The sequence below is a fragment of the Anolis carolinensis genome, chromosome 2, assembly GCF_035594765.1.
Source record: "Anolis carolinensis isolate JA03-04 chromosome 2, rAnoCar3.1.pri, whole genome shotgun sequence".
In the NCBI taxonomy this organism is placed as follows: Eukaryota; Metazoa; Chordata; class Lepidosauria; order Squamata; family Dactyloidae; genus Anolis; species Anolis carolinensis.
Genome location: NC_085842.1, coordinates 27,057,064 through 27,071,364, shown reverse-complemented (window position 1 = coordinate 27,071,364; position 14,301 = coordinate 27,057,064). Strand labels below are relative to the sequence as shown.

Genomic DNA, 14,301 nt, shown 5'->3' with positions numbered 1-14,301 from the left:
CTGACCTCTCTGGTTGAGTTAGTCTGCAGGTCCTTTATATTATATTTATATATATTATATTATTCCACAGATACATAAACCTCACTAGCCTAGTTTCCAATATACCTCACAACCACTGTGTATGCCTGCCATATATGTGGGCGAAACATCAGGAGAAAATGCTTCTGGAACATGGCCATACAGTCCGAAAAACTCGCAGCAACCCAAAACTAAATCTGTTTGGAATCCTGAAAAGAACCATCATGGACACAAAATAAGGGCATTATTAACAGACCAAGCAGTTTTATTTTCAGAAAAAAACATAAAACCAAACACCAATTCCACCTCATCTTGAGGATTAGAAGGTTAACAAATAAGTCTGTTGGGAAGAGCAGACAGAGAGGTGGCTGTAAGAGAACAGTGGAAATGGACTCAAATGCCTTGGGCATTGTCATGCTATTTACAGTAACAGACAGGGGTACTCTCCTTTTCATCATACATAACTATAATCTCTTTCAAGCAACCCCGACCAAAGTTCAGAATAACTTCATCAAATATGCTCAGGGTGGCATTTTTCTGAATGTCTGGACTTTCTTGAACAAATCTATGCTTCGCCATAGAAAAACAAGCATGCACTTTTTCATCCTGAACTCCAAGGGCCTTGAGTTCATTCTGCACAGTTTGGAGATTTTTCAGGCTTAGCTCTTCTCTATAGTCTCCACGCCATAGGAGGTAGATATCCAGCGAAGCCACTACCATACTACTTTTAATGCCTTTGCACTCACAACTAACCTTGCAGCCTTTTCTCCCATAAATCAGCTTGAATACTTTTCCATTCTTTTCTGTTTCATCCCATAGGCCATCCTGCAGAGTGTACGGTACCTGGAGTAAACGTTTCAAGATACCAAAAAAGACATTCTTGTCTTCATCTGATAGGTGACAGTATTTCGCAGATGGCGCTGGGGGCTCCCATGATGAGTTTTCATCATTTTCCCAAACTGATTTGCTGGCATTGTTTTGCTTTGCCATATTTTTTGTGATTTTTTGGGCTGCCTTGAATTTTCTCTTTGATTTGAGCAATTTTGCAGATAGTTAACCATAAGTTTCTTCAATACCACTCTTCAAGACGCTAAAAAGAAAACCAGGGGGAAAATAATTGCATTATTATTATTAGTATGTTTATTTATATGCCACTTTTTCACTCCACAAGGAGACTCAAAGCATCTCATTTTAAACAAAGAAATACAATCAAGCTAGCTGGGGCTTCTGGTATCTGAAATCCAACCCCCCTAGAGCAGTGTTTCCCAACCTAGTGTCGGGACCCCTGGGGGGGGGGGTCACAGGTGGGGTGTCAGAGGGGTTGCCAAAGATCATCAGAAAACATATTTCTTATGGTCCTAGGAACCCCTTGAACCCCTATCATTGGTGGAGTTCAAGGGGCCCTTTGCTTGCATGTGAACTATAAATCCCAGCAACTACAACTTCCAAATGTCAAGGTCCATTTTCCCTCAAACCCCACCAGTGTTCACTTTTGGGCATATTGAGTATTTGTGCCAAGTTTGGTCCAGATCCATCATTGTTTGAGTCCACAGTGCTCTCTTGTTGTAGGTGAACTACAACTCCAAAACTCAAAGTCAATGCCCACCAAACCCTTCCAGTATTTTCTGCTGATCATGGAAGTTCTGTGTGCCAAGCTTGGATTTAATTCCATCATTGGTAGAGTTCAGAATACTCTTTGATTGTAGCTGAACTATAAAGCCCAACAACTACAACTCCCAAATGACAAATTTGGGCATATCGGGTAGGTATTTGTGCCAAATTTGGTCCAGTGAATGAAAACGCATCCTGCATATCAGATATGTTCATTGTGATTCATAACAGTAGAAAAAACAACAGTTATGAAGTAGCAACGAAAATAATTTTATGGTTGGGGGACACCACAACATGAGGAACTGGATTAAGGGGTCGTGGTATCAGGAAGGTTGAGAACCACTGCCCTAGAGGAACAAAGCACACAGAATGAATTCAAACAGGGAGAAATGGAGTGTGCTGCACTTGGAATAAAAACGAAATGCAGAGATATAGGATGGAGGACCCCCTGGTTTGAAAACAGCACACCTGAAAAGGATCTAGGACGCCTTCCACACAGCTGAATAAAATCCCACGTTATCTGCTTTGAACTGGGATATATGGCAGTATGGACTCAGATATCCCAGTTCAAGCAGATATTATTGGATTTTCTGCCTTGATATTCTGGGTTATATGGCTGTGTGGAAGGGCCCCTACAGATCACAGTAGAGTTGAAAGAGGAGACAAAGAGTATGCATCCCATTTGAAATCTTGTGGCTGCCTCTTGCAGGATTCTAGGGGTTGTAGTTTCGTGAGACCCAGGACTTCTCTGGCCGAGCATTTTAAAGGACCCTCCCTAAATTTCAAATCCCAGTTTAAACTTGTGTGATCATAAACTGAAACAGCTGTGTAATGCAGCAGCTTATAAAGCCAATGCAATCCTAGGCTGCACCAAGAGGAGTATAGGTCCACAAGAATAATAGTGTGACTGGGCAGGCACCACAATTCAAGGTGCATATTGACTTTTTCAGAGACAGGGGACCAAAATAAACATAGGAGGTTTGGAAGTCAAGTCCTTCTATGATTCTCTGAAGATTGAGCATCCCTAGTACCTTATATTTCCACTCCAAGAGGAATCCTGGTCTTGATAATCACACAATATAGAAGGATACAATCTGCACGGTATACAGCCTACACCCCTCCCTTTTCCTGCAACCTGAGCGAGCTTGAGTTTCGTTTTCCCTTCCTTGATGCTCTTTCTGGAAGGCTGAATCACTTGCATGCAGATACGCCAGGAGGACGCTAGGGGGCGCAAAGAGGTCTCTCTTCTCGCTATCTCATGCCTTCTGGGCTGGATCCACATTGCTGTCTAACCCAGGGTCCTTCCACACGACCATATAACCCAGAATATCAGGCGGATAATCCACAATATCTGCTTTGAACTGGGTGATCTGAGTCCACACTGCCCTATATTCCACTTCAAAGCAGATAATGTGGGATTTTATTCAGCTGTGTAGAAGAGGACCCAGATAAAGCAAATAATCCACAATAGTTTTTTTGTTGCTTTTTTTCCCCGTGTCAGGAGCAACTTGAGTCACTTCTGGAGTGGGAGAATTGACCGTCTGCAAGGACGTTGCCCAGGGAATGCCAGGATGTTTTTGATGTTTTTACCATCCTTATGGGAGGCTTCTCTCATGTCCCCGCATGGAGCTGGAGCTGATAGAGGGAGCTCATCCGTACTCTCCCCGGGTGGGATTTGAACGTGGCAGCTTTCAGGTCGGCAACCCAACCTTCAAGTCACTTAGTCCACTATGCCACCAGGGCGCTCCACATTAGTAAAGGTAAAGGTTTTCCCCTGACATTAAGTCCAGTTGTGTCTGACTCTGCGGGTTGGTACGTATCTCCATTTCTAAGCCGAAGAGCCAGCATTGTCTGTAGACACCTCCAAGGTTTGTGGCTGGCAGGACTGCATGGAGTGCTGTTATCTTTCTGCCGGAGCGGTACCTATTGATCTACTCACATTTGCATGTTTTCAAACTGCTAGGTTGGCAGAAGCTGGGGCTAACGGAGTGCTCACTCTGCTCACCGGATTCAAACCTACGACTTTTCGGTCCGCAAGTTGAGCAGCTCAGCGCTTTAATCTGCTGCACCACCAGGGGCTCCTGGTCCACATTATCTGCTTTGAACGGGATTATATTATTTTTATTTACAGTATTTATATTCCGCCCTTCTCACCCTGAAGGGGACTCAGGGCGGATCACATTATGCACACATAGGGCAAACATTCAATGCCCATAAGTCTACATAATATATATATAAATTATATAAGTCTACACTGCCACATAATCCAGTTCAAAGTAGATAATCTGGATTTTATGTGGGAGTGTAGATCCAGCCCTAGTTGCAGCTGGTCAGCATTTAATCACATCAAATTTTTGAGAGGAGGGAAGTGTTAGGATAGAATCATAGGATCATGGAGCTAGCAGAAACACCAAGGGCCAACACACAGCCCAAGCATTTTTTTCAAGAATGGCCTGCGTTTTTTCAAGACACCCAAACAGTGTACATTTTCCATCCAGAGGAACATCTGCACAGTTGCAGGTCTTCTTCCAGCCATGGCTGTTAGTTGTGCGCTACTTTTTGACAAACAGGCATAAGGAAGCATGAGAACAGATGGGTTAGATATCAGGATTAATAAATAGAAGTGTGCTGTATTTTGGAGCTTTGGGGCTGATTTACTAGTCTTGCGAGCTAAAATGGCCAGGGCACACAAGAAAAATTATCATCCATCCCCTATCATCTGTTGTCTCAGGAATCTCCAAACAACAGATGCGAGGTTCTGAGGTCCCATCTACACTGCCATATAAAATCCAGATTATTTGCTTTGAGCTGGATTATATGGCAGTGTGTGTTGTTTATTTGTTCAGTTGCTTCCAACTCTTCATGACCTCATGGCCCAGCCCACGCCAGAGCTCCCTGTTAGCCCTGTCACCACTCTCAGTTCCTTCAAGGTCAAGCCAGTCACTTCAAGGATACCATCCATCCATCTTGCCCTTGGTCGGCTCCTCTTCCTTTTTCTTTCCATTTTCCCCAGCATCATTATCATCCCCAAGCCTTCCTGTCTTTTCATGATGTAGCCAAAGTACTTCATCTTTGCCTCTAATATCCTTCCCTTCAGTGAGCAGTTGGGCATTATTTCCTGGATGATGGACTGGTCCGCATAGTCAAAGCAATGGTATTCCCCGTAGTAACCTATGGATGCGAGAGCTGGACCATAAGGAAGGCTGAGCGAAGGAAGAGAGACGCTTTTGAACTCTGGTGCTGGAGGAAAATCCTGAGAGTGCATTGGACTGCAAGAAGATCCAACCAGTCCATCCTCCAGGAAATAACGCCTGTCTGCTCACAGGAGGGAATGATACCAGAGGCAAAGATGAAGTACTTTGGCCACATCATGAGAAGACAGGAAAGCTTGGAAAAGATCATGATGCTGGGAAAAATGGAAGGAAAAAGGAAGAGAGGTCGACCAAGGGTAAGATGGATGGACCATATCCTTGAAGTGACTGGCTTGAACTTGAAGGAACTGGGGACGGTGACAGCCGACAGGGAGCTCTGGCGTGGACTGGTCCATGAGGTCACGAAGAGTCAAAAACCACTGTGTGAATGAAGAAGAAAGAATGGACTGGTTGGATCTTCTTGTGGTCCAAGGGACTCTCAGCATTTTCCTCCACTTTGGATTTGGGTGGATTACACTTTTACATTAACAACAGAGCATGTTGCTCCATTACAAGTTGCTTTTGTTTGTATAGTAGGGCACAGGTACCTCTGGTTTGGTGAGGAACCAGCAATCTTTAGCAGAGAAGATTAAGATCCTGTTTGTTTTTCATTCTTCTGGATGATATTGCTGTCAACAGGGGGCCCTTCCACACCACCACATACTAGTAACCAAGAATATCAAGTCAGAAAATCCTACAGTCTCCGCTTTGAACTGGGTTATCTGAGTCTACACTGCCATATATTCCAGTTCAAAGTAGATAATGCTGGATTTTATTCAGCTGTGTGGAAGGGGTCTGAGTCAATGAAAATCTATGAAATCTGTTCAGTCAATGAAATCCACAAGCATGTGGACAATTTCAAAAGAAAAGAGGAAACCATGAAAAGGAACAAAATCTGGCTACCAGTATTCTTTTTAAAAAAACAAAAAACCTCTAAAATCAGGACAGTGAATAAAGAACAACTTTCAGAAAACAGAGGAATTCCAGACAAGACACAACCAGGGCCAGCTAACACCTCCCAACAAAGGATCCCACAGGCAGTAAGCAGCCAGACCTTGAAGTTGAAAGGCTATTTAATGCTAATCCAGGTGGCCAATTGCAACATTCACACCTGCCTTAAGCAGACAAGTGTTCTTTCTCCCACCCTGGACCTTCCACAGATATATAAACCTCACTGGCCTAGTTTCCAACAGACCTCACAACCTCTGAGGATGCTTGTCATAGATGCGGGTGAAACGTCAGGAGGAAATGCTTATAGAACATGGCCATACAGCCCGGAAAACTCACAGCAACCCTCTGTTCAGTCATTTTAATCTTTGTGAGGGGAGAGCAGAGAGGGGATGTTCAAGAAAAATCTTAAAGAGGCACCAATCCCCTGTACGCACTTGGCACTCCCTCAAAGAGAAGCACCAAAGAGCTGTCACTGCCGTCTTCCTGCCCAAACATTCAAAAAGTTCAGAAGTGACACTGCAGTGGAGAGGGTAGAGTGGGTTGGTGGTTTTAAAGGTCCTCCAAAGACAGTTTAAGCCTTACCAGTCTACTCCGGCTGGAACTTCACTGTCATGTAATCCAGTTTTTGACCCCCAATTTGTACTGGATTATATGGCAGTGTAGATTCATAAAAATCCAGTTCAAAGAAGATAATCTGGGATTAGATACTGGATTATATGCCAGCGCTGATCCAGCCTCAGAGATGATTTCTGTTTGTAAAAGTTAAGATACAGACCCATGAATAAGTCAGCATAGGTTTTTGCAGTGAACTTTATATCCAAAATTCCTAGTGAAAGCTTCCCACAGTGTTGGTTGGAATTTTCCCAATGCTATTATGCAAAACAGATGTTAGAAAAAGCATTCAGTTGTTCCCCTCCCTCTTATTATTTCTCTCAGAAAAAAAAACTTTCAGAAGCAGGGTCCTTCTGCTTTTGGGGTGGAGTTTCCTCTAAGCTGGTTTCCACCTCCATCTCCATGGCAGAGTTTTATCAGAAAGAAAACAAAATTATCCATCTTTGCTTGAGCAGAATGAAAGTGAAAGTACCCACACATAGACACTGTTATGTATTGGCAGAAACATATTTTCTCACAGTCTGGGCTCCAGGAGGGGTTTTGGGGAGACTGTGCCTTTCTGAACTGGGTGGTGCAGTTCATGGAAATCCAGGTGCCTCAACCTTATGTTGATTCAAGGTAAGTCAGAGTGTGGTGGAGTCAACTTCTCTGGGAGGGTTGGCCATCTGTCAGGAGTGCTTGGATTGGGTGTCCCTGCATAGCAAAATGGGGTTGGACTGGATGACCCATGGGGTCTATTCCAACTCTGTGATTCTATAATTCCATGCCTTCCTTCGTTCCTTCCCCAACTCTCCTTCTCTTCATTTCTTCAAGGGTCTTCTTTCTTACAAAACTGCACAGCACAAAACTTGCACTTCCCTTTTAAGAGGCAAGCTCTTATTTTTTTTTCCAGAGATTTTTGATTTGCCCTGAAGCTGAGAACGTGTGACTTGATCAAGGACATCCAGTAGGTTTCCATGGCCGAAAGAGGATTCGAACTTTGGTCACCCAACATCCTAATTTGTCTCTATACTGTAAAAGGAATGCAGTTTGACACAACGTTCACTGCTATGGCTCAATATTATGGAATAATGGGAGTTGTAGTTGGCAAGGTCTTTAGCCTTCGTTTCCAAAGAGTACAGATGCCTCCCTAAACTACAAATCCCAGGATTCTAGAGCATTGAGCCATAGCAGTGAATGTTGGGCCAAACTGCATTAATTATACTGTGTAGATGCACTCTTGGTCCAACCACTACAGCATGTAGGCTTTCTGCAAAAAGCTACCGTGTTTCCCTGAAAATAAGACAGTGTCTTATATTAATTTTTGCTCCCAAAGATGCTCTTATTTACAGGGGATGTCTTATTTTCCATGAAGAAGAATTCACATTTATTGTTGAACAAAAAAATGAACATTTATTATATACTATACAGTAGTCATCATAAACTAGCATAACCAGACAAACTGTGAAACCTATCAAGAATTTCTTGTTACTACCAATATTTCTATGTACAACACTTTATGGTACGTATATTTACCGATCCTGCATGTTTTGGTGTTCTGTTTGTTGGGCATGCTTCCAAACAAAAGCTTTGCTAGGTCTTACTTTCAGGGGAGGCCTTCTATTTAGCAATTCAGCAAAACCTCTACTAGGTCTTATTTTCTGGGGCTGTCTTATTTTAGGGGAAACAGGGTACCAAACAGTGGGTTGCTTTGAGTTTTCTGAGCTGTATGGCCATGTTCCAGAAGCATTCTCTCCTGACATTTCACCCATATCTATGGCAGGCATTCTCAGAGGTACCTCACAACCTCGGAAGATGCCTGCCATAGATGTGGGTGAAACATCAGGAGAGAACACTTCTGGAACATGGCCATAGAGCCCGGAAAACTCACAGCAACCCAGTGATTCCGGCCATGAAAGCCTCTCAACAGCACATTGTGTTGCTTTCTTTGCTAATGTTTCTTTCTTTAAAAAGGAAACAGGAAAGGAGTCAACAAATAAAAAGGAAAGCATGGTTCCTTTAGAACAGGACTTCAACTTTTCCCACTCAAGACCCTCTTCCAGCCAAGATATTTTTATGTGGCCCTAAGTGTGAAGGAATATAAAATAGGTGCAAAAGTCAAACATTTACTGAAAAGAAATCACCATTTGCAAGACTTGCTAAAGAGGCTTATTTTTTGTGAAGCATTTTCTGCAGAGTCCAGTAATTCTCAAGCAACCAGCAAAAAAATTAAATGAATTTCCTGTTTCAAAACACTACTCTGCTGGATCTGAAACAGCCCAGTGGGGGCAAAATGTTGTGTAAATGTACCACACACTCATTCAGAAGGCATCCTGGAGCCTTTTCTTTTTGGTTTCTTTGTGTTTTGAAAAATAATACTTTTGTGTAATTCTAGGCTGCATCAATAGGAATTAATGTCTAGATCGAGGGAAGTCGTAGTTCCACTCTATTCTGCTTTGGTCAGACCTCACCTGGAATAACACTGTGTCCAGTTCTGGGCACGGCAATTCAAGTCAGATATTCGACAAGCTGGAACATGTTCAGAGAAAAGCAACTAAAATGGTAACATGGAACAAAGCCCAGCTCTATAAGGGACAGGTTAGGGCCCTTCCACACAGCCATATCACCCAGAATATCAAGGCAGAAAATCCCACAATATCAGCTTTGAACTGCCTTATCTGAGTCCACACTGCTATATATAATCAGAAAGAAAGAAGAAAAAAGTAGGGAAAGGCAAAAAGAACAAGAAGAAAGGAGGGAATGCAGGGAAGCTCCACGAGGGAAAGGAAGAGAAGAAATAAATAACAAAAAAGAGAGAGAAAAGAAAGGAAAGGAAAAAAGGGAGGGAGGCAAAAAACACAAGCAAGGGAAGAGGAGGAAGAAGAAAGAGGAAAGGAAAGGAGAGAAGAGAAAGGAATGAAATAAAGGAGGGAACAAAGATAAACAAGGGAGGGGAAAGAAAGGAAGGGAGGCAAGAAAGGGAAAGGAAAGAAAGGTAAAGGTTTTCCCTTGATGTTAAGTCCAACTCTGGGGGTTGGTGCTCATCTCCATTTCTAAGCCGAAGAGCCAGCGTTGTCCGTAGACACCTCCAAGGTCATGTGGCCGGCATGACTGCATGGAGCTTCGTTACCTTACCGCTGGAGCGGTGCCTATTGATCTAGTCACATTTGCATGTTTTTAACTGCTAGGTTGGCAGAAGCTGGGGCTAACAGCGGGAGCTCACCCCACTCCCCGGACCTCTGATCTTTTGTTCAGCAAGTTCAGCAGCTCAGTGGCTTTAGTTGCTGCGTCACTGGGAGTTCCAAGAAGAAAAGGAACAAAGAAAAACAAAGAAAGAGAAACCAAGGAAAGAAAGATAGAAAAAAAATACAAAACAGAGTGGTGGGATGGTGGGGAAAGAAATGAAGAAAGGGAAAACACAGAGAGAAAGGGAGACAAGGAAATAAAGAGAGCAATAAAGAAAGGGATGGAGGGAAGTAAGGAACAAAGCAGGGAAGGGAAAAAGAAAGGGGAGAAATCAAAGAAAAGCAGTAAGTTTTTTTTTTCTATTGTGTCAGAAGCAAATATACTGCAAGTCGCTTCTGCTGTGAGAGAATTGGTCATCTCCAGAGATGTTGCCCAGGGGACGCCCAGACGTGTTACCATCCTGCTGGGAGGCTTCTGTCAGGTCCCCGTACGAGAAGCTAGAGCTGACATACGGGAGCTCACCCTGTCTTGTGGATTTGAACTGCCGACCTTCAGGTCAGCAGTTCAGCCAGCACAAGGGTTTAACCCATTGCGCCACCATGGCAAGGTGTATGCGGCAATGGAAGGGATTTAACAAAAAGGAAAGAAAAAATGGAGAAGAAAATAAAAGAGGAAGGCAAGAAATAAAAACAGGGTGAAAGAAAGGAAAAAGGAAGGCAGGCAGGCAGGCAGGAAGGAAGGAAAAGGAAAAGGGAAAGGGAAAGGTGTGAGATGAAGAAAGGAAACAAACAAACAAGGGAGCAAAAAAGAAAGAGGAAAAAGAGGAAAATCAGGATAGTTTTCTGAAAAACCATGGCAACTGTTTACACTGGCCCAAAATGTCAGTAGAAAGAATATGCATATAGATGATCCAAAATTTTAAAAGATCTTAAATCCAAAACAGTTCTGGTCCCAGGAGAACATGTAATTATCTAATTTATTTATTTATTTGACATATTTGTATCCTGCCTTTCTTGAGCTAAAAAGGGGAGTCAGGGAGGCCTTACAACAGGTAGCAATTTGATACCAATACATATAAATATAAACAGATACAATTAAAGCCATACAATTAAACATTGATTAAAACGTCAATTAAAATCACGCAGTCCAGATCGAAGTCCGAGGCCTGTACCATTGTCAATTCCATTAATCTATTTTCATTATTGCATTTACTGGTTGAATGCTTGGTCCCACAGCCACATCTTAAGTTTTTTCCTGAAAGACAGGGAGTGGGCTGACCTGATTTCATTGGGGAGAGAGTTCCATAGACGAGGGGCCACCACTGAGAAGGTCCTGTCTCTCATACTCACCAATAGCGCCTGCGAAGGTGGTGGGACTGAGAGCAGGGCGTCTCCTAATCTTGCTCCCATTCTCACATTATATTTTAGTATGGTTCTCTCCTCCCCCTCTCTCTCTTTGAGGTAGAAACCCATATCAGTCTGAGAGAGAGAGAATGAACAATAGTAAATCCCAACATCATCCATTAACTCTATTTTAATATTTAATTATTATTTAATATTTAAATGCTTTATTTTGCTTTTTATATTACTGTACCGTTTTAACTCAGGCTGTTATTTTCCTTGTCATTATTTGATATACAGTTTTATAAACCTGCCAGTTTTTGGTGATAGAGACATCCTTATCAGGCCGGGCTGTGGCACAGGCTGGTTAGCAGCCAGCTGCAACAAACCACTCTGACCAAGAGGTCTTGATCTCGAGGCCAGCCCATGCCTGCGTCTGTCTCTGTCTCTGTTCTATGTTATGGCATTGAATGTTTGCCTTATATGTGTGCAATGTGATCCGCCCTGAGTCCCCTTCAGGGTGAGAAGGGCAGAATATAAATACTGTAAATAAATAAATAAATAAATTATCACAGTTAGAAATATGTGTTATAAGAAATTCATTGTTGTTGGTTTGTTTTTGTTTTTTTACAGATTTCCATCAAAACATGATGCACTACAGATTTCCACCCAAACCAGGAGCAAGTCCACAGCCAGTAGACATGGCGAAGGAGGGAAGATCAGTCACTAGAACCTAATGCATTTAAGTAGGGAATGAACTGCTTGAAAAGAACTGACCAACAATAGTAACTTCTGTGAAAGATCCTGGGTAGGGCACTCAGCTAAGGTATTCCAAATACATCTAAAATTTGGAGCTTTCTTGGACAATGATCACAGTGGTTTGGGTGTTGATCCTAGCAGTTTCAGTCTATTCTGCCTTCATTTGGAAGAACCGGCAGAACCCGGTACATCAACTGACTCTTGAGACCCTGGAGAGAGTTAGAGACATATTGGAGCGTTCAACATCAATGGATGAGGGCATGAGAACAGGCTTCCAAGTGCTCTTACAGAAATTTTATGAAGAACCCCCATGGGTGATGAAAAACGCTCATGTGATCCTCAAAGGGAATGATGGAAAAGAAGTGGAGTTTGCAGCAGGGAAGAGAGAATGGAAGATCGTCATCTGTGCTGGTGGTATCCATTATCAGGTAACAGGCCCATCCGCAGAGCTGGATGAGGCCAGAAGAGGTTTTCTGCATCAACCCCTAAGCGTTGAAAACCTAGAGAGAGTGAGGAGCACATTGGAAGATCATGGATTGTTGGATGAAGGGCTGAGAGTCTGCTTTCTTGTGGCCATTCAGAACTTCCCCAAAGAACCCTCGTATGTGAAGAACAATGCCCAGATGGTCCTCAAGGGCAATGATGGGAAGGAATTTGAGTTTGGCTCTGGGAACCAAGAGTGGAAGATCAGTATTTTTGCTGGTGACTGGAACTACCATGTGACAGCCCCATCTGCACGCATGTATCTGACCAGATTACGCTCTCAGCCACAGCCACTCAGCATCCAAACTTTAGAAGAAGTGAGAGATGGCTTGGCGAAATGGAAGGTGTTAACTCCCACCCTGAACGACTGCTTCGAGTTGGCCATTCGAGAGTTCTCCAGAGAACCTAATGCCATAAAAAACAATGCCCAGATGGTCATTCATTTTGATGAGAATTGGAGGAACCTGGAATTTAAAGCAGGGAATGGAGATAACAAGTTCTGTGTTACCAGTAGTAATGGGGATCCTCACTACCAGGTGATGGAGATGGCCTCAGATACATGTTTGGAGCGATTATGTCATGTGCCAGTGGCAATGCGAGCTGAGAAAGTTATAGAAGTGCGCAACACATTGGCCGGACAAAGCTTGCTATCTGAGAATCTAAACTTGTGTTTTGAGCACATGGTGAGTGAATTGCCAAAGTATCCAAAGCTCTTCTCTAAGAGACCCGAAATGTACATCATGTGGAATGAATCAAGTTTACTTCTTGTCTCACCCCAAGGAGACTGTGAGATCTCAGTACATTGTGATAAGGGAACAGCAAAGTGCATAGTCAATGTGAACAGCTTGGAGCTCAACAACAACTGGGAGATATTCTGGGAGAGAATCAAGCACCAGACACATCCACTATCCATTAAAACACTGGAAGAAATGAGAACCAAAGTCAGAAGTATGCCAGGAATCCCAAATCACATTGTGGAAAAATTCAACATAGCCTTCCAAGGTTAAGTGAGATTAAGTGCTTGCAAAATAATGCCCGGCTTGTCATTGAGTGTGATGACGGGGAGATAGTTTTCCTGTCTGGTAAAGGAAAAAACAAAATTGATATATGCTTTAAAAATGGAACAATCACTTACTCTGTACAGTCATCCAATTTGAAAGTGCAGGCAATCAAGATGTTTCGTAAAATTCATGGTGCTATTTTACCACTTCTGCCACATCTTCTTAAATTGGCATTTACGTTACTTTGAAATGTAATTATCTTTCACCCTGTATTAGTTCTAACAAAAATAACTATAATCATATTTCTACTGAATCATCAGCTCTACACTATTGCTATCCCAATCCTTGTTCAACTTATTAACCCATAATCCAACACTGAAACCCTACCCTGTTTCCCTGAAAATAAGACAGGGTCTTATATTAATTTTTTACTTCCAAAGATGCACTAGGTCTTATTTTCAAGGGATGTCTTATTTTTCCATGAAAAAGAGCTCACATTTATTGTTGAACAACAAAATGAACATTTATTATATACTGTACTGTAGTTGTCATCACAAACCAGCATAACCAGACAAACTGTGAATCCTATCAAAAATTTCTTGTTACTACCATTATTTACATGTACAACAATCTATGGTATCTCTTGCAGTTTAGGTTTCACAAGGTTTCCACGCTGATTTCTCTCTATTCTAGTTTCATAGTCATGAATGATGAATAATATAATATACAATAATAATAATAATAATAATAATAATAATAATAATAATAATAGAATAATAATAGAATAGAATAGAATAATAATAGAATAATAATATAATGATATACAATATATTAATGGGATAGCATAATAGGATATAATAATAACACAATATGATAATAATGTGGTATTAATAGGATAATATAATAATGGGATATAATAACAGAATAGCATAATCTATATATATAAAAGAGTGATGGCATCAGGGCAGCGGACGAAACAACAAAACTACTGGCCCCCCAACCTCGAAATTTGACAACACAACCCATCATCCACGGCTCTAGGTTGATACAACAAAAAGAAAAGAAAAATAAAGTCCTAATTAGAGGGAGAGGAATAATTGTTTTTATCCAATTGCTGCCAGTTAGAGGGCTAAGCTCCGCCCACTTGGTCTCCTAGCAACACACTCAGCC

General features: G+C 42.1%; 1 protein-coding gene and 1 long non-coding RNA gene across 2 annotated transcripts; one reads left to right on the top strand and one right to left on the bottom strand.

Annotated features, from left to right (window-relative positions):
• Nucleotides 1-258: 258 nt before the first annotated feature.
• On the bottom strand, nucleotides 259-2,821 carry LOC134297172 (uncharacterized). Its single transcript, XR_010003937.1, has 2 exons — nucleotides 2,661-2,821; nucleotides 259-1,108 (listed from the first exon to the last, which is right to left on the bottom strand). It is a non-coding gene; the product is annotated as an uncharacterized LOC134297172 (long non-coding RNA).
• Nucleotides 2,822-6,855: 4,034 nt separating this feature from the next.
• Nucleotides 6,856-13,876, top strand: LOC100554454 (uncharacterized). The gene is made up of 2 exons (XM_008121722.3): nucleotides 6,856-7,001; nucleotides 11,522-13,876. Exon 2 carries the CDS (start codon nucleotides 11,755-11,757, stop codon nucleotides 13,135-13,137), a length of 1,383 nt encoding a protein of 460 aa, XP_008119929.2. The 5' UTR covers nucleotides 6,856-7,001; nucleotides 11,522-11,754; the 3' UTR covers nucleotides 13,138-13,876.
• Nucleotides 13,877-14,301: the final 425 nt, after the last annotated feature.

Excerpts from the sequence above, each read along its gene's own strand:
- LOC100554454 (XM_008121722.3), top strand. The coding sequence starts at position 11,755 with ATGATCACAGTGGTTTGGGTGTTGATCCTAGCAGTTTCAGTCTATTCT.